At 42.3% G+C, this 25591-nt stretch overlaps 1 protein-coding gene across 6 annotated transcripts; it reads left to right on the forward strand.

Annotated features, from left to right (window-relative positions):
* The first annotated feature begins 2447 nt into the window (after positions 1-2447).
* LOC122861357 (bcl-2-modifying factor-like) lies at positions 2448-24593 on the forward strand. Of its 6 annotated transcripts, none has more exons than XM_044165564.1 (6): positions 2448-2620; positions 4632-4828; positions 5418-5617; positions 10743-10855; positions 16977-17067; positions 24555-24593. In XM_044165564.1, exons 2-6 carry the CDS (start codon positions 4657-4659, stop codon positions 24576-24578), a joined length of 600 nt encoding a protein of 199 aa, XP_044021499.1. In that variant the 5' UTR covers positions 2448-2620; positions 4632-4656; the 3' UTR covers positions 24579-24593. The 6 variants fall into 6 exon arrangements, with proteins under 6 accessions (XP_044021499.1, XP_044021502.1, XP_044021497.1 ...); XM_044165567.1 differs by having other exon boundaries at positions 17002-17067; positions 24555-24582; XM_044165562.1 differs by lacking the exon at positions 24555-24593 and adding an exon at positions 21388-21517 and having other exon boundaries at positions 17002-17067.
* Positions 24594-25591: the final 998 nt, after the last annotated feature.

Genomic DNA, 25591 nt, shown 5'->3' on the forward strand with positions numbered 1-25591 from the left:
TAATGCATCCTCATTTTCAGTGAGAGTTTTGTCTGGATAAGGTGTACAAATGGAATTTGTGGGTGTGCACTTCAAAGACTTAGAGACATGTCTTTCATCAACACAAAGCCATAATCCACATACTGATAGACCTGGCTCAATTAGTCAAGTCAACAGTGTGTTGAATTTATAATTTATATTCCTAGGTAGTGGTAAGAGCTGCAGTGAATTTATCCATATTCATTATTTATGTTATAGAGGCCTGTCTATGTGGCCCACTGAGAGCTGCCTTATGGTCTCAATGATTTCTACAGCTACTCTCAAACGCAAATACATCACAGACTAATGCATGTTAATGAATAACTTAGGTTTGTTTTCTTAAGATATAACGTACTGTCATCAATACTGTATCCATAGGTTTTTAATTAATATTTCATTTCAGGACTTTCAAATAATAAAACAGTCAAACACTTAGTAACAAATTACCATAAAAAGGTTATCTAATGCATTATTATGTTTTTTCACAACTTACATTACTCTGCACTGGGACACTTAAACTTACATACTGTTCAGACGAAAATGTCCTGTCCTTAAAAGGATTCTGACGTTCTCTTTAGTAATTACAAGTGTTTTCTTGATAGTCTCTTAAGCAGGGGGGATCTCCTTTGTTTGGCTGGAGCACAAAAGGAAGCTACAACTAATGCTCCCATATCTTTGCGCCTCCTGTTGTTTACAGTGGTCACTCATGCAAGAAGTGATCAAGTTTCCAATATCACAGTGAGTGAGGAAACCAATCCCCTCTTCCACAGTGCATCCCCACCTCTTTGGAGAGGCCGCAGGTGGGACAAAGTCCAAACCGAGAGGTCTTTCGAATTCAGGAAGGACAGAGGAGGCAGGGACCCGTGACTTCTCACAGCTGAAGGACAAGGAGAAAGAAAGAGGAGTTGGGGGCAGGGTGACGCTCTGTGGGAGAATGCAGAGAGTCTGCCTCAGCTCCAGCTATCCGAGGGTTTATTGATCAGTGATAGCCCTGAGGGGAGGGGGCAGATCACCAGCACCGGCCCTGCTCTCCATAACAAGAAGCCTACTAGAATCAGCTCATATGGTTAACTGTCAAGCTATGGGCTGATTGTAAATCACCTAGAAAATAAAAGCAATGTTAAAATATCGGAACTGAAAAATGTTTGTGGTTATATTGGGCATTACCTGCCGTAGCTCTAACTAGACTCCTGATCATTCTATGCACCTGTGGAACTAAGTAGTGAATGATATGATTTATGATGTAGGGAAAATACTTTGCGAATGCTATCGTGCTGACCTGAATCATTTAATTTCTTTCAATAAAATTCCACTTGGCTCCCATTTTCATTAGTCCCAATATTGTTAATGCCTGATAAAAATCTTATCAGTTTATGTGGCATCTAAAGGAGGGTGTGACAGAAAAAGTTTGAGAACCACTGCTCGAGTAACAACACTTGTCTTTTTTTCTGTGTTTGGTTGACATAAAGCCTCCCAAGATGACCTAACTTATGGTGTCAAGGCTAATTTATGTCAAAAACCAGTTTTTTTGTGACACAAACAACCTACACACATGTGCTCTCTGCTACAGGTGCCTAATAAGACTGATCAAGATCTAGGCCACTTCCAGCATGATCTAGGTCATTTCCACTTATAATGAACAAAGGTCATAACAGATTGTTGATTTCAAAAACTTTTAAAATCTCACAGTCGAGTGTGAAATATATAATGGCAATGTTGTGATAAAATGGGAAAATCTACTGTTTGTCAGTTTATAGACCTACAGTAGACCTCAAGCTGGAACAGTCAGATTAAGATAGATAGATAGATAGATAGATAGATAGATAGATAGATAGATAGATAGATAGATAGATAGATAGTGTAAGCTACTTTATTAATCCCAATGGGAAATTGCAGTGCTACAGCAGTAAATATATATATATTAGATCTTCTATCTAATATGTATACACTGAATATACACTGTAAATTGTTATAAGACAATATAAGTAGTAGCCAGACAAACGTTTTCATTAATTATTATTATTTTCAATGTGGGATAAATATGGAGGGTAAATAAGGTTACCTATGAACACGTTGTAGCCTTGTGTGTTCCTTTATATTTTCTCTTTAATGTCATTGTGCATGTAAAGCTTCTTGGTGACAGCAGTTCACAGGTTTCTGACATAGACTGTATGACCAAATGAGCATGGCAGTAGCGCGAAAGCGGTCTCGTGCTACGGGGAATTTCCCGTCCACGTGTCTGAATACGCATTGGGGAAGGCGGGATAAAAACAAACTCGATGATTGGTTACAGCGTCCGAATGTAAATCACCCTTAAAGGGACATGCTCTGCCTGTGCTGAGATGCACGCAGTTGGACGACAGAAACACTCGCGTCTTTAAGGAGAGTTTATTTACTAACTTTCCGCACCACGCCCGGGCAGGCGGAGTCAGTTTAGAGCTGACGTCGGCGAAATGAAATCGGCTTGTTGCAGTTTTCCTCGCAGAATGGAAGTAGTCGTGGAGGTGATACGGACTAAACTCGCTTGACTTGGCAGGATATTGAACTCTTGTCCCTTTCTTCTGAGTATAAGACAACCGTTACAACGAAGCCCATCTCTGTGGTAAGTTTCTTTAAATACATTTAAATGTCCTTGCTGTCTAGCTGGCTAGTCGGCACGGGCTTTAATATTAAGCAACATCCGCGTCCTTAGGAAGAAGCAACAAACAACGTGCCGCTGTTGTAGTTGAAACAGCTGCAGCAAATTTGTTTCGACATGTGGCGTGTAGACTAATGTACCAAAACGTCAAATCATTCCAAATATAACTGTATTTAGTGTAACTCAGTCTGTCATTCATACGGCAGACATTTGAATTATACCGGCTTTCCCGGTTTAGAGAGTTCAGACGGTGAATGGACTTAAGACTGCACGGATGTTTTTGCGGCAAGTGTGTCTCTGTCGTGTTTCAGTCTTTACTGAAATGTAGTGACAGATGTTTTCTCCATAGATTAAAATAATTTACCCGTGTAAATGTGTAATAACATATTTTATACGTGTGTAGTGTAGATATTTATTTTTCAAATGTGTGGTGTTATTTTTAAACTTTCTTTTACATCACTACAAAATCCTTTATGTCATAATTTAGTTTTAGGACATGTTTTCTTATACACATGCTTAGCCTGTGGATTATTAACTAGATTTTTGGATAAAAATAGTCGCGATCTTGAGGAGGTCATGTGTCATTTTAGGTGTCGATATGCATAATGTTATATAAAGTGGAAATGGTGTGATGTGAGGCTCTTGATGCCATTGGATTGAAGCTGTGTCAACAATAGGGCTGCCTTCCCTCCACCACCCCCACCTCTCCCTCCTTCCCTTTTGTTAGAGTTATTATGTTTGCAGCAGGGGGAGCCACTGTCTGACACAAACACACAGTTCACTACCAGACGGTAGAGCAGTACAGAGAGTAACCCTGGGTGTATGGAAGTTGAGCCTATGTTTTTTTTTCTTTTTTTTTTTCTGAGCCTTCCATGTTCTTACTCTTTGTTTGTCAAAACAAAGCATTAAGTGGTTTTACACACAGGGTTTATTGTGAACGCACGCAGTTTATTGTGAGGTCTGGGCATGCTAGAGGCAGGCCAATCTGCTTATGTTGGGTGAAGAAACGAAAACTCCTTCTCAGGGAGCTGGCAAGTTGACAGACCAGGGTAGGGAGAGTGGCTTAGGATTTTCCTCAAAGACTGTCATTACCCTTTTGCTGTGGACCCTAATTTGGAAGTGTGGTAGTAGTCTAACCCTGTATTACAACTCGATGGTGACTTGGGGGTTAGCTGGTGAGGCAACTTGAATTTCACCCATATTTTGATAACTCTTTGACCCACTATATGATTCAGGGTTAGAGTGCAGTGCATCATTGACACTGGAGAGATTCTCAAGTGCTCCGTGAGATTCTTGCCACACTGCGGTAGAGTTGCTTTAATGATTTGTAATAATGCATTTTTATTATTTGCGTCATCAAGTTTACATACTGTGTAAATTTCAAATTATTATATATGCACTGAGCACTGATACCTGCAATTGGTTGCTGTAAAAGTACCTGATATTAGTATTATAAGTTAGTAACAATGGGGCAGTTATTTAAGATGCCAGGCTCCTGTCCACAGGGCTGCTTAGCACAGACGAGAGCTTCTACCTCTCATTTAACCTAGTCAGCCAAACTCCCATTTATGTAAATGTAGCTCAACCGAGTCCCCTGACCACAGTGAATTGTGTGGTTTCATCACTGAGATGAACAGAGCCATTTGTCTAAATAAGCACTGAGCTCTTTGCCACAAATGAAGGCAGACCGTTTACTAATTTTCTCTTCCCAACTTGTCCAGTGTGGTTTTATTGATTTGAGGGCACTCTTTATAAACCAGACAGGTTGTCTATAATGGTAATGAATGCTTTGGAGGAATGAATGTATAATGAATGTGTCTGAGATCATCTCATCAGGCCTAATGCACTTGTCCAAGGTTACCATCATTAGCGAAGGAAACCTGAGATGCCTTTGATTCATATACTCACTGGAAGACAAATGTTCTATATTCAGCTGTAGCAATAACCTCTCTTTCTTTGTCCTGTCACTTTTAAGTCTGCTCAGCTTATAGTGCCCCCGTATGGACGATGAGGAGGACGATGTGTTTGAGCCAGACCCCCTCTGCTGGCGCACCACATTCCGGGAGGTAAAGTGTGAAGACCGGGGCACACAGACCCCTGGCCCTGCCCTGGCACTGTACAACGGCATGCTGCCCTGTGGAGTCGCAGAGGAGCCCAGACCACTCTTCTACGGTGAGGCTGATGACATACCGTATTTCAAAAGAGAAAAAGGAACATTGCCTTGTGCGTGATAACCAGAGTTATAAAACTGAAGCCCGAAACTTTAATGTGAGACTTATTGTGAGAAATGGGTTACAATGTTGCTGCACTGATCTCACCCCTGGCGCCTGATGGTCGTGATCACAGTGGCTTTTATGGTCTGTATGGAGTGTACCCAGCTGCTTTGCTATTCAAAAGGCGCCAGACTGGTATTGTGACTGAAAGGACGTGACAGAAGTGCTCACCTGCGTAAGCAGCAACTGTACAGAGAACTGATTATCAGTGACAGGCACCATATACAACTAATCATTCCAAAGTAGCTCCATGACAACTGATTGACCTCAAATCTGAGTCACTGCACAGTTTGTTGTATGTGAGTGACTTATGAAACTCTTAAATGTCTCACAGTGTTTGATTGTTTGAAAGACACTTTCAGCAGTACTTGGCTGCTTTTTTTACCAACAAAAAACACCCTGTCAGGTGTCATTGCTGTACTTACATTTTTATACTGAACACTTGAGTTGTTGACAAAATAATAAGTCTCAGCCTTGACACTCAACAGGCAACGCAGGTTTTCGATTGCACTTCCCGGCACACTTTGAGCTTGTTGGGGATCAGGAAGCGAGGCGACAAGAAAGTGAAGAGGAGCAAAACGGGATGCAGCCACCCCAGCAGCAACCTGTGGCCCGCAGTGTGGAGGCCTGCATTGGCCAGAAACTCCAGCTGATAGGAGACCAGTTTCATCGGGAACACCTACAACTGGTGAGAAGGAAATATGCATCCTGCTAACTGTACAAACTCAAGACAGACACCTTGGCCTCTAGTTTGATGGCAGTAAACAAGTGCAACTGGCCAATAATATCTCATGCAGTAACAGAATCTTGCCTTAGTGCCCTTCATGAAGTTTTGCATGCGGGCAATCCTGTTGTAGAAATGTTATACATAGTCCTCTGACAGTTTTCAAATTTGTCTAACAGATTGTTACCTGTGACTGCCACCTGGCAAACTAATCTCTTTACCTTTATTTGGATAGCCTCTAGATAGGACACTCAAGCTGAGCTGGCAAATAAAATGCAGTAAAACCAGGAGGATACGCTATTATACAAATCAGACAGTCTCTGACAGTCCCTTTAATATTATACTGATAACCATATGAGAAAAACACTATAAACACTTCTTGGATCTCTGCCTTTATAACATAGCAGTAGTAAAGAAATAGTGAATAATTTCACACCTGATTATTTATTGCAGGAGGAAATTTAATTAAATGTCAAATAAGCCACTTTAGAAACAAAATACTGCACATTAACCAATTTAAAGGTGGATGAGAGACTGATTCTTATTTTTACAATGATTCTGGACCCAGTGTGCCCTCTTGGATTACCAGGAGCTATATGCTCAGGTAAATGTGTCTTGTTTAGTGCGGACTGGAGACTGCTGGGTCTCAATTGTCAACTGAAACTTAATGTTATATTTTGTGGTGATTTATGGCTCATTATATCACTAGCTTATATGGGTCTTACATGGACAGCCCACATAGCTTTTATTTTTACTCAGCCCTACCTTTTTTGTCCATTTCCACTGACTTTAGACAGTGTCCTGCTGCAGATTAAACAGAACTCTACCGCCATCAAACTAGACATTGTTGTGTTTGTCTGTGTCTTAATTTGTGTGTGTCAGATTAGAGGGGTGTCAAAGCAGAAAAAAGTGCAGTCTACACATTAACAACACCATCCACACACTTTTTTTAAGTAACATTTGGATCCCATGTTGATTTGACGAAGACTTATGGTGGGGAAAACGTTGGCTCACTTTTATTGTGTTTGCTCCATATTTGTTTTGAAGAGGCTGTGCACATGCAGAACTTACAGAGCACAGTGCCCCCTCCCCTACCCTCAAGCCAAAGACATTGCTGTACCAGGACAGCCCTTCCCCCACCTCGCCAACCCCAGGCCCTCCCCCTGCCTTCTCTTCCTGTTTATTTCTCTCTCTCTTTTCTCCTGTTTCCTCAGTTTGCGGTGGAGGCAAGTGGCATGGAAGATGCCTGGCCTCAAACAACGCAGGACACTGTGGTCAGCGTGACACTGTCCACTGAGTCCGTGTGCTGCAAAATGTTGCTTCGATATGGGGGTGTTGTACAACCATGACACACTGTTGCTTCATTGGCTGTAACATCAAAAATATACATAATATATATACTGCGGAGTGTGAGTTTCTTGTTTCAAGTGGTTAACGGTCTAACACACATTGATTCAGACATGCACTTTTTGACACACGTCATCCACCCATACTGATACGTCCAGGAAAAAAGCAGAAGTGGCAGGAGTAGATAAACATGTTGTAACCCGAAGCCCCTATGGGCCCGTGTGAGCCCATAGGGGGACAGCTGTGGTTCCATGGAGTCTCCAGTCTGCCCCTTCCCTTGGCCACAGGAGACACCCAAATAAGAGGTCTATGCCATAGACAGAAGGGGTGGGCTCTATAATGATGGTATAAGCATGTATATGAGGGAAGGAGGTTTGGAAATGAACCTCAAATGATCAAGTAACAACTATCTTCAGTTGTCTTAAAACCTCCTTTTGGGGATTTTTTTTTACTTCATACTCTGAAGTGCGAGACCGTTTCTGATTTTCTCATGCGCTTATCAAGTTAAAGTTATTTATACCTCTACAGATCAGCATGACTCATGTATTGTGACACTGGCAAACACACAGAGACAACCAGACAGTCAGACAGAAGGGTTGCTGTGATGTGTGTGTGTGTGTGCGGCTGGGATCTACTGACGCACAACGGAGGCAGGCCTGGGCCAGGGGTTGAGGAAGTGGCTTGAGTAAATGGCAAGGAGGACAGTCAGAGTGAGAACGGCCCTGTGAAGTCATATCCTGAAGCTGCAAGTGTCAGGACACAGATACACTGATGTTATGATAATGAATGAGCAATAAAGAGAAATATACTTTTGCCTGCATCATGAAGAGTAAGGGAATTTCTAATACTAACTTGTATAGAGACCAGTATGACTATTATTGACGCTTGTCATTCAAGTTGACTATAACTAAGTTTCTGCCTGCCTGTGTGTTTGTGTGTGTTTGTGTGTGTTTGTGTGTGTGTGTGTGTGTGTGTGTGTGTGTGTGTGTGTGTGTGTGTGTGAGAGAGTGTTCAGAGTCTGTGTGACTGACTGTTGCAGAGGGATGTTTTTACAACCCAAACGCTGATGTGTGGTTTTGGATGCGTGATTCCACTGCAGCCTCTGTAATTGCTATTTCTGGTTCTGGTTGTGCAATTAATGATATTGTGCATGCGTGTGTACATGCTCATGCATGAATGCATCCATACTTGTTTTTCTGCTTTTGGTGTCTCTCACTTCTCACTATCACACAGTGTGACAGTCTGTACAAAAACTCTCACTCCATAATAGTGGTACTGTTTGTCAATTCTCATTTCTGTCTGCTCCTGTCAGTAGGTGATTGCAGTTATTCGGTGCAGACACTTGTCCCTGAGCCATCCAAGTGCCTTTGACTGCCATCTTCTTGATGGATTTGGGAGCATTGTGGCTGTGAGTGTGCTCCATGAAAGCCTGTGGCCTCTGGCGAAATGAGGGATTAGGTAGCGAAGGAGTGCTGGTGGATGCTAACAGATAAATTGCTCCTCTGTCAAAGAGGGCTGGAGGGGACGCTGAGGTCCCCAGAGGATGGCTGACATTAGCCTGCCCGCCATTTGAGACAAGGCAATAATGACAGTCACAATGGCAGGAAGACTGCTCCAGCTTGCACAGGGCAAGGAGCAGAGTTAGGTTTCATCCCCATGTTTTTTTAAGAGAGACGACTCCTGGTGCTTTCGATAGGAGGTGTTGAAAGCAGGGTTGAATATCGCCTGTGTGTGTGTGTGTGCGCGTGTGTGCTCGTGCCTGCACGTGGCTTTATCTCTTCACTCTTCCAGTGAGGGCACGGCACTCTCTCCTTTCAGCACTTGTAGAGGGGAAGGAGTGGAGTTGCACTGGAAATAAAAACACAAGAAGCTTGCTTTGGATATTTACTTTTCATTTATTGTTCTGTGATGATTTTTGTCTCTATATTATCTAATACCACTGCTCTTTGTTTTTATTTTTCCTTGGCTCCTTGTCTTCTCTCCTCTCTAATGTGACTAATACAGAGTTTCTTGCTATTGAGGCTGGCCTGTTTGCTCAAGCGATAAGGCAGAGCTTCTGAGCAGCTGGCTGGACAGACAGCCCGCACGGGACACTGATAAAGCACGTCAGGCTAGTGTCAGAGTGACGACACTGAGCATCTGGCTAAACTCTGCCGCTCTATGACTGGCTAAATTTAGAGCCAAGTCTCATTTTGACAGTTGGTGGTGTGACTCATGGCTAAGTTGCGACAGGCCTGTGCACACCTCTTTTTCTCATTCTCTCTTTCTTTTTGTTTCTGTCGGTGTCTCTCTGTCAGCTTGATAGAGTGAAGGGCAAAAGGTCACCATCACAGGAGCATTCTGTTTCTGTTTATAAAGATTAATTGCTTCTCATGTAGCTTGTAGTAAATACAAGTTTTGTAGTGTGATAAATCCCTCAGTTGACTCATTTTACTCCTGCAGCTAATGTTGAATCTCTAAGCAGCATTAAGTATTTCACATATTGACATACAATATACATATAATTGCACATATGCAGTCATTCTGCCTTCCTCTTCTTTGATCCCAGAGTTGTAACTGACTGTAGTCTCTCATATAATTTAAATTTAAAAAACTTACCAAGTTGAGCCATTCTGGCTGCCAGCTCATCCACTCTGTGCTGCATATAAATATTGCCTATGTTTATATGAAGCAGACATTATGCTATTATCCTGTCCTTATTAAAATAGCCCCAGGCAAGATTTAGATATGTCATACAACAGAGAACTGGTTTTATCAAGATTCCCTGCAGTCTTTTGTCTGTATTTTTATTTTACCTCTCCATTTTTCTTTTGAAGAAAAAAAAAAGTAGTAAGTAAGATACACACATGCTGGTTGGAACCTGGCAAAGCTTATGCAACACCCTGCAATGTTCACCACAAATTGATAAGAGTATAGAGAACTCAGAGGCTTATCACAATGGCAGTTCTTGGCTGGTAACTAGGTCAATGTTTGGACACCACTTTGACAGTCATGTAAATATGGCATATCTAATCTCTGACTTTAGATATTTTGGCTTTCATAAACAATAGCAGAATGTTGCCAAGAAAAGGTAGTACACTGTAGTGCATTGTCTGAACGTAATCTCAAGTCTCCCTCAGTTTACAACCCTTACGGACTGGAAATAGCCACAGTATTATCAGGTGTGGTGGAGTCTGCCTTTCGTCTGCAGATGAGCCGTTGAACTACTGTACCTCTCTCGTGCAGATACGTGTTTTCCAGAGCCTCCCTGCCTCTCATCAAGAGCTCCCTAATCCCATTTGGTGCAATTATCTTATCTCAGCTTTCTCAATGGCAGAGATAGCATTATCCTCCTAATCGCACACAATCCAATTGGATCACAAACCTGAGAGAGTCTCTGGCTGCTGGTCTCTGCCAGAAAGATTAGAAAAAGTGTGACCGTATGATGATCGTGTTTATGGCTTGGAATGTCTGTTGGGAAGCCCGGATTGTGCATGGATCCCGCACACAAAGGGAAGCCTCTCTAATAACTATTGTTGGGGACAGAAGCAGACTGTTGTGAAAATATCAGCATCGTTCCGCTGTCTGGTTTTGTCTTACCCTCTCCTCAGTTGACCCTTTTCACTGTGCTCACTGTCAATCAGCATACATCACAGCCAACACGAACTAAAGCTCACACTGAAAATCCAAACTAGCGACTATTTCACTGGTTTCAGAAGACTGCACTAACTTGCGTATGTTTCGTCTATATTTGTTGTTTCAGTATCATCGAAACCAAAGGAACCAGGGGCCGCTGTGGTGGCGCCTGGCCACAGCTCTGCTCAGCGTTCTGTTTGACAGGGGGCTCATTGCTGGAGGAGGTGGAGCAGGACGGAGGTGAGGGGGTCTTCCTTCATCTCTCTGAGGAACTGGACTCCTAATGGCACTGTCAAATCTAACACGGGTCTGTTTTTGGTGGGGGGGGGGAAAGGAGACTAAAAGTCACCGCAGGACGGAGACAACCAACTTTTATACAAGGTCGTGTGTTTTTTCTTTCCAAGAAGATGCCATGATGCTCCGAGATTCCTCTACAGGACAATGTTCATATTTTGGTATACGTGTGGCGTAGTAGTTTTGTACAGTACATTTTCCTTGTTAAATTTTTTGCACTTCAACATATATCCATCTCTTATGACCTCCACACATCCTGGGAATGCCTTATTCAATGTCTTCTGCCAGAATGAGTATTGAGCAATTTTGACAGGCAAGGCGAGATGGTTAGGAAATGAAAGGAAATGTGGTGTGAGGTTTTCTTTTCTGAAGTTTCCCAGGTGACCAGACACATTAATTTACTAATTTCCAAAGAGGTAACTTCTCAGAACAAAGCATTTTGCACCTCACCTCAAAGGAACATTTATCTTTTCTTATTTTCTTTATTTTGCTTCCTATTTTTGTTTTCTTACACCTCCATTCTCTTCAGTATGGTATTAAGTTCGAACATGATCCCTCAGTATCATTCAAAATATTTGAAACAGAGTAAAGTCTCTGCACATGAAAAAGTCTGCACAGTTTGACTTGTAATTTAAATGTATTTTTCCAATATGCACAGATGTTTTAAGGCAAGCCTTTCTTCAGTCACATGCTACATGTCATACAATTAGAACATTTTCATGGCTCAGGAAGTACCGGGGTGGAGTTTGCACTACTGAACATCAGTAGTGACTGCCAGCAAACCTCTGTACAACATCATTCAATCAGATTGCAACCACTGGTTGATGCTTCTACCAATATCATGAATTGGGATTTTTGACACTGAAAACAAAAAAGCAGTTAGTTGTAATTAATAGGTATTATGTTAGTTGAGTGGCTGAGATGTAGCACACTAAAAAAGGGCAGGGAAAGAAACTTTAAAGACACATGAAAAGATATTTAGATTCAAGTTATATTGTGCTGACTTTTGCATGCGTTTTGGAGGTCTAGTACACATGCACTAAATTATAACATTAGAGTAAAGCACATTGTTTGTTATACAGAGCAAAGTATTCTTTACCTAACAAAACTATTTGACTAAGTCTACCGTAATGATTTTAATTAAAAATTTAGTGAGAACACCAGATACTGTCTTTAAACTGTAAATTTGTTCCCAAATTCATTCTCAAATTCAAGTTATACCTGTGTTTTAGATGTGTTCGTTTCATGTGATTGTTTTCAGACCTCCATGCCCTTGAAGTGGAACTGTGGATCCACTGTTTTTGCACTAGACATACACCCTTAAAGAGTTCAGATTGTTACCAAGCTAACCTCTGTCTTGTATGAAGGTTTTCTTGACACAACATTTCAGATGTATTCATTCTTATGTCCAAGACAAAAAATAAATGTTGAGACCTGACTGAATGCAGTCTGGAATCTGGATTGGATATGGGTTCTGGAAATTTCATGTACCCGTGTTTCAGGCTGCAATTGAGTGATGTGCCTCGATTGAAAGGTTTCTGTCCTGGTTTGTTTTTCACAGCCCGTGTGTGTTTTGAACACCAAACAATACTGCATAATCAATCTGTGAAACAGATCTTTTCAGGCTACTTTTATGGGGTTTTACATCATTTTATATTCTGTTGGGTGATCTTATATTGTCTTTGGTGCTCAGATCCAGATTTGGGACATTTTTAGTACATGTAACCACCAGTGACTCAGCAGACAAACGACAAAAAGACAAAAGTGAAAATGACTGTAATTATTGTTGAAATATGAATATGTTTAAAGACACTGTTGAAGATGCTGTTATATTTTCCATCGCTGAACCCAGGCCAACTTTTGGACCCAAGGAGCAGTACATATCAGGGGTCTGTAATTACATGCTCCATACAATGTGTCAAGTTTATCACTGCATAATTAGGGTTTCCTCTCATTTTCTTAAAGATGTCTCAGGGACGGACTTTGTGGGCTACTGGTAACCTTGAGAATCTATTACATGGTTAGAAGAAGAGCAGTGTTTTCACCCATTTATTTATGATGAAACCTCTCGAGGTATTGTTAAGTCTCTTATTTTCATTTCACTTCAAAATTACTCTTGGCCAATTTCTCAGCACACACATAAAGGTACAGTTTGACTGAGGAGTCTGAGGCTGACTTGCTGGCGGTGGTGGTGACGGGGGCTACTGAGCATGTAGTAGTAAGCGTGTGAGGTGCACTGAATGTGGTTGTGGTTATAGTTTCCTGCGGATCCTGAACGCTGAGCCAGTCACTGTAGCGCCCCGTCTCACCATTGGCTCTTGGCGTCCTCTTTGTGCTGCTCCTTTATCACATGGGTATTGTTCATCGGTTCATTTTTCTTTGTAATTTATTTTTTACCTTTTTATTTATTCTTGTACATTTGCCCATTTCTACTGTATACACTTCTGTGTGCAATTACTTCTTATTTTCTTTTTATTTGTTTTGGTCTTGGACTTGTATGTGCTTCAGTTATTTGACTCTGTCCAGAGCAGGTTGGTCTGCATTGTACCTGACATTGCCTCATGTGGTACTCAACCCAAATTCTACTTATTTAGTATCGATCATTTCCTGTAGGCTGTAAGCATTTTGTAGTTTGGCCATTTATGAAGAACACCTATGGTCAGTCTGAATTCATGTTGGTTACAAAGGATTTCAATGGTGGCATGTTTGCACAGTGTAATTACACGTTCCACACGGTAATTGTTTCACCAAAATTCACTGCTTCTTTCAGAGCTTCACAGCTTTGAGGAGGACAATATTGTACAGATGAAGTAGTTTAGTCATCCATATATCCAAAATGTAGCAGTTTGGAGCATGTTGAGCATACAGATAGACTGGAGAATTGGATTACGCTGCAGAAGCCGATTGAGAATTTTCTGTCATCATTTTGATACTTTTTTCCCCTTTGAAGACTTGTTACTACTGGGATACATTGTAACATGAATTCGCGATGACCACAGCTGCTGCTCTTCATAAAGAAGAAAGCAACAAGCCTCACCCTACATGTGTTTGATACTCAAAAAATAGATTTTGGGTGGGGAATTTCACTTAAAAGGTTGTGATTTTCCAGGGATGGGCCCCAACTAATTCAGACCTTTTTCATTATCTTGCACCACCCGATTCACCCGTCATCATGGGGTAGATTCACAATATGTGGTTTAGAAAGGCAGTAGTTTCGATGCAGTTTAACCTTTCAACAGAATATGACCTTTCCTTTATAATTAATGACGCATCAGCCATCCCACCCATTGCTAATGATACACAACATTAGAAATGCGTCAAAACACAGAAAAGGGTTGCCTCCATATTCTTCTCAGACCACAGGGCGTTGTGTTCAATTCTTTAATCTTGATCATTGTGTTGTAATCAATATGCACTGGAAAGTACTTTGTTTCTGTAGATCCCATGGGTCCCTTATCTTTTGTGTGTTAATGTATAGTATATACTCTGGATTGTTCTCTTGGGCTGATCTTGCCATGTGTCAGATGTATGTCTGTGCATTGACCAGGCAGGCTTGGGTTGCTGGCCTGTTTGATTTATTGGAAAGGGAAACAAGCCACCATGGTGCCCTGTGTAGTTTTGTTAGAATGAGGTTCCCAAGCTGCACTCATCACATTACATGTGAGTGTGGAGACAGAGTGGGACATGTATTTTATGGAAACCATCAGTGTCTTGAATTTTGTAGTCCACTTTATATACATTTGAAGTTTTCGAGGAAGGTTTTGATTTTGAATTTTTTTTAACAATAACATTTCTTCATGGTCTTTCTTAACTTTTTAAAATGTATTTTCTTAAGAAAAGGGGTCTGCTTTTATAAGGACAGTTCATGCTTTTAAAATAAATTCTAATGCGAGTATGATCCTTTTGAAGTCCATGAGATCAAGGGCATTTTTTTTTATATAAAAATGAACTTGCAACATTCCTTGCACATCTCATGGTGGTGTATAAACAAAACCAAGCAAACCAAAATAATTCATGGTTGTGGTTAAAGGGACAGTTCACACCAAAACCCTCTTACCTGTAGTGCTATTTATCCATCTAGAATGTTTTGGTATGAGTTGCCGAGTTTTGGAGATATCGGTAGAAAGGAAATAGTTCCTACAGGAAACTGCTCACAACAAGGTCTATGGATTTTTTTTTTTTTTTTTTTTTGGGCGCTTTGAGCACCACAAGCCAAGTGCCATATAGTCCCATTATAGTCAAATAAAGCAAAATCTCTATGGCCGATATCTCCAAAACTTGGCAACTCACACCTAAACAATATAGATGGATAACTAGCACTACAAGTAAGAGGAAAAATATGTATTTTTGATTTTGGGATGAACTGTGCCTTTAATTTGGCTGAATGAAAATTAAATGAAATATTTGCCCAAGTGTACATGTATTTCTGAAACCCTGGAAGATGCCTTTAACTGCTCAGTTTCAACAAAGTCTTGATTATCACACACTCTCTGTATACCAAGAAATGAGACCCAGCGAAAATGTAGCATTTTTGTAAACATTGACTGTGTGTTTTCGAGACTCTACTGTGCACTCATTTTTGTGTTTATATATATTTTTGGTTGTTGATATAACATGGAAGTAAAGACAATTTGTTATGTAGTGCAATATGCTGTACATACAGAGCTTTGCTCTACAAATCTTTTTTCTGGATTTCTTGTTGTTTATTGGTACTTTTTTTTCAATAAAATTTTATTGAAGGTGTCAAACTGAATCAAGTTCATGTTTGGATGATAATATTACATACATCCTCTCAGTTGGCTTTACGGGAACACATACTACCATGGTACCCAAACTTCCAATTTTCCTTATTGTGTAAGAAAAATGGGAGGAACCATGTGAGAATGCAGAGAAATACCACTCCACTGATGGTTAAAGTGCAATAGGAATATCAGATGAGGAATAAAAGTTACAGAAATAAAATTCTTGCAAAATAAACACAAGTCTAGTTATATTAAGTTTGTCTTTCACATGTGGCTTTTTTTCAATTTACTTAAACTAGAATTCAGTGCTCCTGCCCTCGTACGAAAAAGCTGCAGAAAAAGAATGAATTCCCTCGTTTGCTCTGTTCTCACTCTTGAGCCCGAGCTTTTATTTTATGGAGTTAACTGTGAAAGTCAGGGTGCAAACTACTGGGCAGCCCCTTAGTAAGACATGAGCTCCCCTAAAAACACGATTTGTGAAATTTTGGGGGGTCTCTAAAATATTGACAACATGCTGTTTTTGCCATCCATTTCTATTTTTCTGTATCTTCATAATCATGGATCATGCGTAAAATTAGGCTATTGATGTTAGATTCATGCATGAGGGTGATTCATCACTAATTATTTCTAATAAAGATACCGGCATGCATGCTATTCTTGTCATCACCATCGAAGCGTGGTGGCACAATATCATGATGTTTGATGTGGTTGATTATTATATATCAGATGACACAATGCAAGTAGGCCTACATGCTTGTATGAATGTTTCTTTGCAACAAGAGTCACAGTCAGTCTGCAAAAGCGCTCCCCTGAAAGCCATGGTATAGTTCACACACTGGTGCAAGTAAGCCACTGATGGATTAGCCAAGTGTCTGAGGCTAGCCAGGCATTTGAAGCTGGCCAGGCGTTTGGCAGAGACTGTGCTCATCACATCCCTCCTGCTGTTAGGTCATTAATTTAGTGGGAGCAGCAGGGCTTCCACCCCTCTCTAATAACTGTTGTCTGCACTCAACACACACACATACAGGCAAGTGTTGCATGACAACTGAATGAGCCCATGTATAGAGCAAATGAGAGGAGTTACCTCACACTGCATTACTGTCACTTCCTTAAAGGTTAAGTCCAATGCAGCATGGATGCCCTCGAGGCATGGGAGTGATTGATTACTCTTGACACATATAAACATAAAAGTTCAGTGTGTATTGCTGGTCTGTGTGGAGTGCAAAAGTGCCTTCTTCTCACAGTATTTAAAAAGTTTGTATTCAATATCTGTCCAGTATAAATGTTTATGTACTTTTCTAACAATGTCCTTACAATCACAACAGGTATTGTTGCTCTTTTATTCGACAGACCAGACAACTCACAGTCACCTCCCTCAGGGCTAACGCGTGGCACTTCTATTGTCACACATGCCAGGTACAGTTTCACGCTTCACACACCCAACTCACCTGTTGGGCCACTTGCAGCAAAAAAAACTCCCTTGTCTGCACCCCCCACCCCTCTCGTCACTAACACATGCACACAATGACGTGCGTTAGAGGATGTGGTTGAAACAGAACAACAGCTCCTACCCCAGTCACGGTTGGTTTAGCATACACAACTGTTCAGCACTCCCCTCTTAATCCTGTGTCTTAGGTGTTTTAAGTGTAGGAATTTCAAGCCTTATTAGGAGCTAATTAACATTGCTATTTATACAACTGTCAAAACATATAAATATCATGTGACTAGAGACCTCAGTGTCATCTCTGCTGAGGGGATTGCTTGCTTTTCTGAGATATTATCTTAAATTTTAACCCTAAGGCAGCAGTGTGCCAAGGATGTCCCGTCTCCTTTGCTTTTTACCTCGGCTTCATGGCTCCTACGGTCCTCTCCTCTAGGCTCAGGACTTTAATGGGGAGAGCATTGGTTTCCCTGGCCCAAACAATGGTTCCTCTGTTCCCTTGGCCTGGCCGCCTGCTGAAAGAGACACCCATTAGAGAAGCGTCTATCTCTGGGGTCAGGTCCAGGGGTCACGCACAAGTACGGCTCTTGTTTATGTCTGCAAAGCCAATCAAAACACTGCAGCCTACGTCGTTAACTCCTACTTGCCTGGCTCTCTGGCAGACTGAAGAGGAGTTTCTGCTTGAGCTAAAGTCACAGAGTGCAACGGATTCAACCACAGCTTCAATTTGTCCCTCTTACTCTGAGCTAAAGTGGTGCGTTGTGTTGCTAAGTAGCTGTGTGAGACAGAATAACAGCAAATTAGCATTGACAGGCACCTCAGCACCTGCTCCGCACCACCAACCGCAGATTCTCCCCCTAGCCCTGAGACCTCTTCAAGTGGCTCCTCACCCCAGCACTCGGGCAATTACTAAATTATCACCTATGAGCTCAGCCTTTTCATTGAGCTATAATTTAATGTTGGTATGATTTGAGGAAATGAACTAAGGTTAATTTTAATCTGAAACAGTCTGAAATTATATTCAGGGGTTTATGACTCATTTAATTTGCAAGAAGCAAAATAGGAAGGGCTGTACAAAAAAAGTTACAACTAAATTAATTGTTTTCAGCTTCCATTACATCAGTGCGAAAGCTTGTTCATGAGTCACATCTCACGGTACAACTCTAACTGAAAGTGATGTACAGATCAATGGTTCCTATCCAAAATAAAAGAAACAAGACACTAGAAAGAATTCATGGATTGCCATGAAATTTTGTACATTCATGGTTCCCTGTAATAAATCCTACTGACTTTGGTGACTTTTCCTCTAGCGCCACAAGCAGGTTGACATTTTTGGTTTTAGTCAAATATCTCTGCAGATTAGATTAGATGTATTGCATTGAAATTTGGTAGAGACCTGTTCTAAATTGTTTTGATGTCCATCAACCTCAGCTGTATGCTACTTTGTGTTTAGTGCTAATTAGCAAATGTTAGCATGCTAACATGCTAAATTAAGACAGTGAACACGGACTTAGTTTAGCATGTTAAACAAAAAAAAATGTTAGCAGTGTCACTGTGAGCATGTTAGCCTGCTGATGGTAGCATTTAGCATTAACTCAAAGCTACTATATATGTACAGCCTCACAGAGCCGCTAGCTTGGCTGTAGACACTTTGGTTTTGATGGTTTGATGATGGTTATGTTCTCTGGACACATTTGAGCTGCAGGGTCTATCACTAAGTTAAACAATGAAGATATCTGCAATGTCTGAGCCACCAGCACCACAACCACTTCCACCACCCATACTTCCCCAAAGGGGCCCTACCCTTAACATACACCTAATCCCCCTCTTTCAATGCTGAAAGCACCAAAACACTGCAGGCAGTCAGCTCTACTTTGAATTAAATGGAATGGTAATAGGCATTTGTGAAAATGCTAAGTTTGTTTTGTCTTTGTTGAAAATCACTTTGCAAATACCATGGTGTACTTCAGTGCTTCACCTTCATGTCAAATATCTGCTGGCCTCAGTGACTTAACTTTGCATATTTGGGAAACATTATAAATCTTTAAATACATGAGTAGAAAACATTTGACACCAAACTTAACTCCTACTGGTCTCGGCCAAGGCGAAGGAACGTCACGGCGTCAGCCATATATGTTTGAACACTTTCCATTCTTCTTTTTCCCCTCTTTGCACACATCTGGTGGTCAGGCAGGCAGTTGTCATGGGAATAAGCAGCTAAGCCAACAGTGTTGCATGTCGCTGTGCAGGGGGAGAAGAGCTGATCGGGGTTCAGCTGGGCATGCCATGGGCGCAGCAACTCAGCAACCATCCCCAACCCCCCTCTCTCTGCTGTGACTGAACACAGCTGACCTCCTCTGGCAAAGACCCCCACCCAACCCCCCTCTCCACCTCCTCCAGCCTGTGCTGCTCGGCCACCCTATCACAGCTGGGAGGAGAGCATGCAGAAATGTATCTGCTAACACTTGGTAGCTGATAATTAAATAAACAGTCCTGGTTTCTGCTATTGCAACTGGGTCATTTTCTCACTTTTAAAACTCCCTGCACTCCCTTTATAACTTCTCCTTTAATCTGCTGTGCTCGACTGGCTCTTTACTTTCTCTGTTAAAGAAGAGGTTGGGCAATCACTACACAGCACTGTGAGTTCCCTTTGTTTACCAAGAGCAACCCAGCAGAGCGCAGTGCTTTGTTGAGCAGCACTCACTCCCGGCCTCACAGCTGTGACACACACACAAGCACACACACATGCACAGAACTGAAATCTCTGACACACAAACACTAGCAGTATCCTGTGGTCAAGGGGAGGGATTTAAATCCTCGGAGCACAGCACATGAACCTGCTGAACTTGTCCTCTCCGTCTCTTGCTGGCTATTGTTCTCCCCTCGAAATTTTCCAACTTTATCACTTTTTCAAAATCTTCATACAGTGGGCCTACTTCTCCACCACCATTTGGACCCAATTAAAAAATACACCCTGTAAGCCTGCACGCAGCAGGCAGCTGTCTCTCCCCACGTGTGAAAATCTATGCACTTGGCATGTAGCTGAGAAAGACACAAGCCCAGCCTAATTATGATGGGGGATGTCACTCAATAGACAGTACATAAACAAGCAGGGTCATTGTTGGGAACTAATTGGCAGGAAAAAGGTTCCTGTAGCTAGATAAAAATAAGCAGTCACTGTGGTTTCCTGAGGACACACGAGGAGCCCTCTGCGCTGGCACGGCCTGTGGTGTGCTGTAATGAGAGAAGAGCTAGCATCATGCCCAGTTTCCAGACGCACTAACTTCGCAAGCAGGCAGCACGCATTAAAGGGCTGGATAGAGCCTCCGAGCTACAGAACCGGGCCAGTTCAGTGAGTGAGTTTTTTTTACCCAGCAGGTTGGCAGGGCGCCAGAGACGTCAGGCAGGCAGCCCGTCTTGTTAGCACACCTCACCTTGATAACAGGAGTGTAGGGAGAGGGATGAGGCCGAGAAAGAAAAACAACTTGCGCGCCAGGGGTGGGGCTCTGGGACAATTGTGTGTGTGCAGGTTTCGGTGCGTGTGTCGGCTCACGCAATGGACCTCCTCCACACAGTAACAACTGCAAAAACATTGGGTAGAGTGTTAAACTCAGAGAAGTTTTTCCGAGCTCATGTTTCACAACAGAGCACCAGGCACTCCCTCCCTCTCTTTCTCCTTGTCTTTCTCTCTCTCTGACTCTCTTGCCTCCCATCCCCCACTTCCCTGATTCTCCTTCACTTCTTTTTTTCTCGCTTTTTGCCCCTGTTTTTCTGCATTCCCTCGCTATCTGTGATCTGTCTATCACATAAACATACATATAAAACTTCTCAAGCCCCCCCAATCCTTACATGCATGCTCTCCTTGCCCTGCTCCCCCTCCCTCTCTTGCTGGCTGTTGTTGCTGACTGACAGTGCTGATTTACTCCAGGTTTGGCAGGCTGCCAGCTACTCTCGAAACAATTGCATGAGCTACAGGGCTGGCTGGTGGAGCCAAGTTTGGATGGCAATAAACAAAGTCGTAGATTGGCTCCTCTCCTCTCTTCCCAGTCCAACCCCAATCTTTGTGATCACTACAAAACTTTAAGAGCATTATTCTTTAGATTTTATTGTTACCAAATGTTTTGAGTCCCTGGGAGACCCCTTACAGGGATTAAATATAGCTGCACTTTATTTATCCAAATAGCCAATAGTTGTAAGCAAAACCAAGACATTCTTCAATGTTGCTATTACATTACATTCTCTGTAATCTATTTGCATCTTTTACTCTATATTTTCCATCCTTAATTGTCCCTCAGAAAGGACAGTCCAGATGTTGACCAGCCAGTTCATCTCGTCTCTCCCCAGACTGCCATCTCAGCACTGGCCACCTCCAGCCAACTGTCGATATGCCTGCACGCTGATTAGCTAATGCGAATGCCCAGAGGACTGTGGGTAAACTCTTGAACCCGTACTTCTCAAAGAGGGAACCACCTGGGACTGACGCTCAGAGAACTAGACACACTCCAATCGTCTCGTTTCTGGCTGCTCATCATTAACCTGTGGTCACCTCCATCCTACCATGGGAGGACATGAAAACCCTGTTTAAGATAAACAAAACAACTGCTACACTGAATCTTGCTAATAACTTTGGGGAAATGGGACAGTGGATATTTTGAGCAGGGATTATTATAATATCTGTAATGTAGCTGTAATTATATTCCTCTTTTCAAAAACAGCTAACTTTTCGTATCTGGTGTTTTGGCACAATCGCTCCATTAAAAACCGAGGATTCTGACAGGCGGCCCCAGCAGAACAGCATCAGGGGAGTGCAGTAAAGCAAAAACAAGACAAGCCATTCCAATGAACAGATTTGCTCATAAATAATTCTCTTCCAAGACAGCTGAATTAATTTCAAATGCAGACAGAGATGAGGGTGGGCTGGAAAACAAAGTAAAAGCATAATGTGCAGTCGTGTGCATCATTTGTCTTTGACAAGTCCAGCTCAACAGTTAAACTGATTTAAACTCCAGCAGTGGTGATAAAAATAGCTCACAGCTTCTATTGTAATGTTGTTTGTTGTACAATAGTTCACCTATAAATACTATTATGGCCTCAAGGGTTGACCTTAATTCCTTGGTATTTCACTTTGTGCTCCATGTAGAGCTGTGAACCATCGCATGCTAACTATATGCGATGTAGCTGAGTTGAACATTTATGTCTACTCCTATTACAGAAGATTGTGCTTTCCTGCAGTGACCTTCTTGTTAAGAGAAAATAGCTTTTGTTCTTGATCTCCTCCCCAAAACTGACACCACACACATACTAAAACATTTCAACAACTGCAGAATCATCCCCTGAAGATGATGTGAAACTCCTACGACGAGCATGTGAAAGTTTCACCATGGTGTACTTCTGTGGCATGCACAACGAGCCTCTCTACGCAGCAACACCAGGCAGACAGAACACGCAGCTCTGCAGACTTGTGAGGGGTGTTAGGGTTTCATGTGACTGTGGCTGTGCGCTGTGTTGTGGTGTAGTGAGGTGTGGTGAGGATGGGCCCTGCCTACCGAACGACTGCGACGCCGTAGAGAGACGGTGGTGAGCCTTGTGGTCGCAGCAGACAGAGTGCAGCCGCTGAAATTCACCACACCGGGCAAAAGCAGGCAGGGGCCCTCAACTGTAGCCTGACCACTCCGAAAGCCACCAGCATACTATGTTATTACATCTTATTGAGCATTATAACATGGCTGATCATTTGGGTTTGACATGCATGGAGCTGCCAGCTTGTCACAATTGCAGTGTAGAGATGTCTGCGAACCGCGAGTCCCCTCCTATCTCGCTGGCAAATGTTTATATAAACCCAGGTTGTTTTGCTGATGAGAATGCCTCCTGATACTGTTTTCAAGGTTTCCTGGGGAAAACAGCGGGCAAGCGTGATCTGGCTCAAAGCAGATAACACCGATGTAAATAACTCCTCGTCTCCAGCTACAGTGATAACAAGAGGCCTAACACCATTGTTTTGGCACACCCTGACCTATGACAGTTGTCAGCATTTGACAAGATCACAGTCTGTCTGATAAACGCACAGAAGTTGGCTCGCACTTGAAAACAGAGAGAGTTCTCTATCATCTCTCCCCTGTCGTTATCTTACCTCCAGCATGTCCCCTAATGGGTTTACACCGAAATTCAAGCAGATTAACAGCATTAGGCTTAATAAATCCAGTCATGGGCACGATAAAGATGGGGCTGGGGAATCTAAGCTGTAGCCCGTCCCTCCCTGCTGGGCTCTAACATCGGAGCACTGCTTTAATCTGGATACCAGCGGAGGGATTTCACGCTGGGAAAAGTAACATCAGCTCCACTGGTAAAAGTGCAAAACAGATGCAATAGTGGACATGGTGAGTATTTATATCATGCATCAGAGAGTTTTTAATGAATGCAAAGATGGTGCAATGGAAAATTCAAAGGTCTACATGGAACTGACCTGGGGATTAAAATACGCAATGACTCAATGTAACATTATCAATGCTAAACTCTTACTTTTAGCAACTAATTTGGTACGTATGTAGCTACAGCAACGTTGTGTCCGACTATGACAATGTGGAGCCACAGTCAGTCTCATTTAGGCTGGTTGCCTAATTCAATACAGTGACACACTGTCACACTGTATCATTTAGCGGACCAGTCTCAGACGACTCATTCAAACACGTTGCTCCCTCGAAAAACAGATTTCTTGTAGAGGCCGTTCCACCTCAGTAAATAGAGGGCACCCAGGGATGAATGGTGACTGCTCTCATGGGCCCCCAGACAATACTGACTCCTACAATGCCTTTAGCTGGCACACAGATTTCAGTAATTAGACTGTGACTGTTGCTGGCAGGGGGCCAGGGTCAGAGCCAGAGCAAGCGGGTAAACGCACTGAATGCCCAAAGCTTTCCCCTCCTGCTGCCCTGCCATGTTTGCCCCTATAAGCTACTATCCTTCAACCCCCCCTTCCTCTATTCTCTTGTGTCGTGTTTTTAAGGGTCTGAGTCAGGGTCCTGGGGTTTGTTGGGTTTCTTTTACCGCTAGGTAGTTTGGGCTTTTTTAGGGGGGAGGGGTAATTACAATGGTGGGGAAAACAAACAGAGGATGGAGCGAAACGGGACTTGGCCCGTGGTCACATGGGAGCTATTTATTCATTATTGGTCCAATGGGAACTTTTGTTTTCTTTGCTTTAGGATGTTTAGATGGGGAGGTGCAGACAACAAATATACTGTATTGTGGACTGGTAAATCTGCTGATTCATTAGTGGGCAATGAAAAAAGTGGAGTCTTCTCGTCTCCTGATGTAGTTAATATGAAGTATTACCATGTCGTTTTTGGCTTGTTATTTCAATTTCTAAAAACAGATCCGTGTGCAGCAGAGGTCTGTAGAGTTTGGTGCACTGCTGCTGGCTTAATTTTGCCTCTCTCCTCGTTTTTGCTCTCTCTCTTTCTCTCAGACTACCTCCATGAACTCAGGCTGAACCGCCCCGTACTGCAGAGGTTTTATGATCTACGTATCATGGTCACTCACCCCAAACCAGCGCTGGTTGGCAGAGTGGCGTCGAGTGGTTAGCAACACAAGACAAACTATCCTGATACGATCTTGAACTCTTGAACCTATCGCAAATATACAGCGAGAGAGCGGGCAATCAGTCTCACTCCGTCTCTTTAAATCTGTCTCTCTGTCTCTCTTTATCCCTATCTTTCTTTTTGTCTTTCAGGCTCATGGCAATTAAACTTGGCAGTGAATTTCCTAGTACAGCCAGACAAAAAAACTCCAGGAACCTGTATGTCTATGTTGTTACAGTGATGTTTCGTTGCAAACATATGCCTCTCATGATGGTTGTTTTTATGAGTTTGAACGGGTGAGAGTCTGGACATCATCTTACCCACTCCAGCCTAGCGTAGCTCCAAGTTTTCCCCCCGGGGGGGGGGAGTGCAAGGAAGAGGGGGAAGGGAAGTTGGCAATCCTCCGCTCTCACGCACCATCTAGATTAGAACATTAGAAATCACAAGTAGTGAACAAGACAGAAATACCCTCAGTGCCTTCAGCCCCTCCTCCACCCTCTGTGACCCTGGGGTCATCTGCTTGGTGGTGATCTCTGCTAACCCACAACTCCACTCGGCTTGTCGTGTCAGTGGAGTTGTTTACATATGGAGGCGATGAGTGCAGTTTGTGCAAAAGAATATGAACAGGGAAAATGTGGCTATTAATCAGAAAGGAAATTAAGTTAAAAGGGAACACTGCAAGCATTGAGAAATTTCAATTTGACATTGAACAGGGATTCATCTTTTGAAAAACAACACTTTCTTTAAAAATACGACCTCATACAATAAATAGACGTGAAAGTCAGATTTTGTTACGTTATTTTATCGAGCTCCACATGACAATACATTTTAAATTCGTAGTTCATTTCTAGCAGTTTGTTGTATCATGCTCACTCAAGGTAAACAAGTAACCATGTATTAATTGCTGATAGTGACTTTAATGTGC

This window comes from Siniperca chuatsi, linkage group LG15, assembly GCF_020085105.1.
Source record: "Siniperca chuatsi isolate FFG_IHB_CAS linkage group LG15, ASM2008510v1, whole genome shotgun sequence".
Lineage (NCBI taxonomy): Eukaryota > Metazoa > Chordata > Actinopteri > Centrarchiformes > Sinipercidae > Siniperca > Siniperca chuatsi.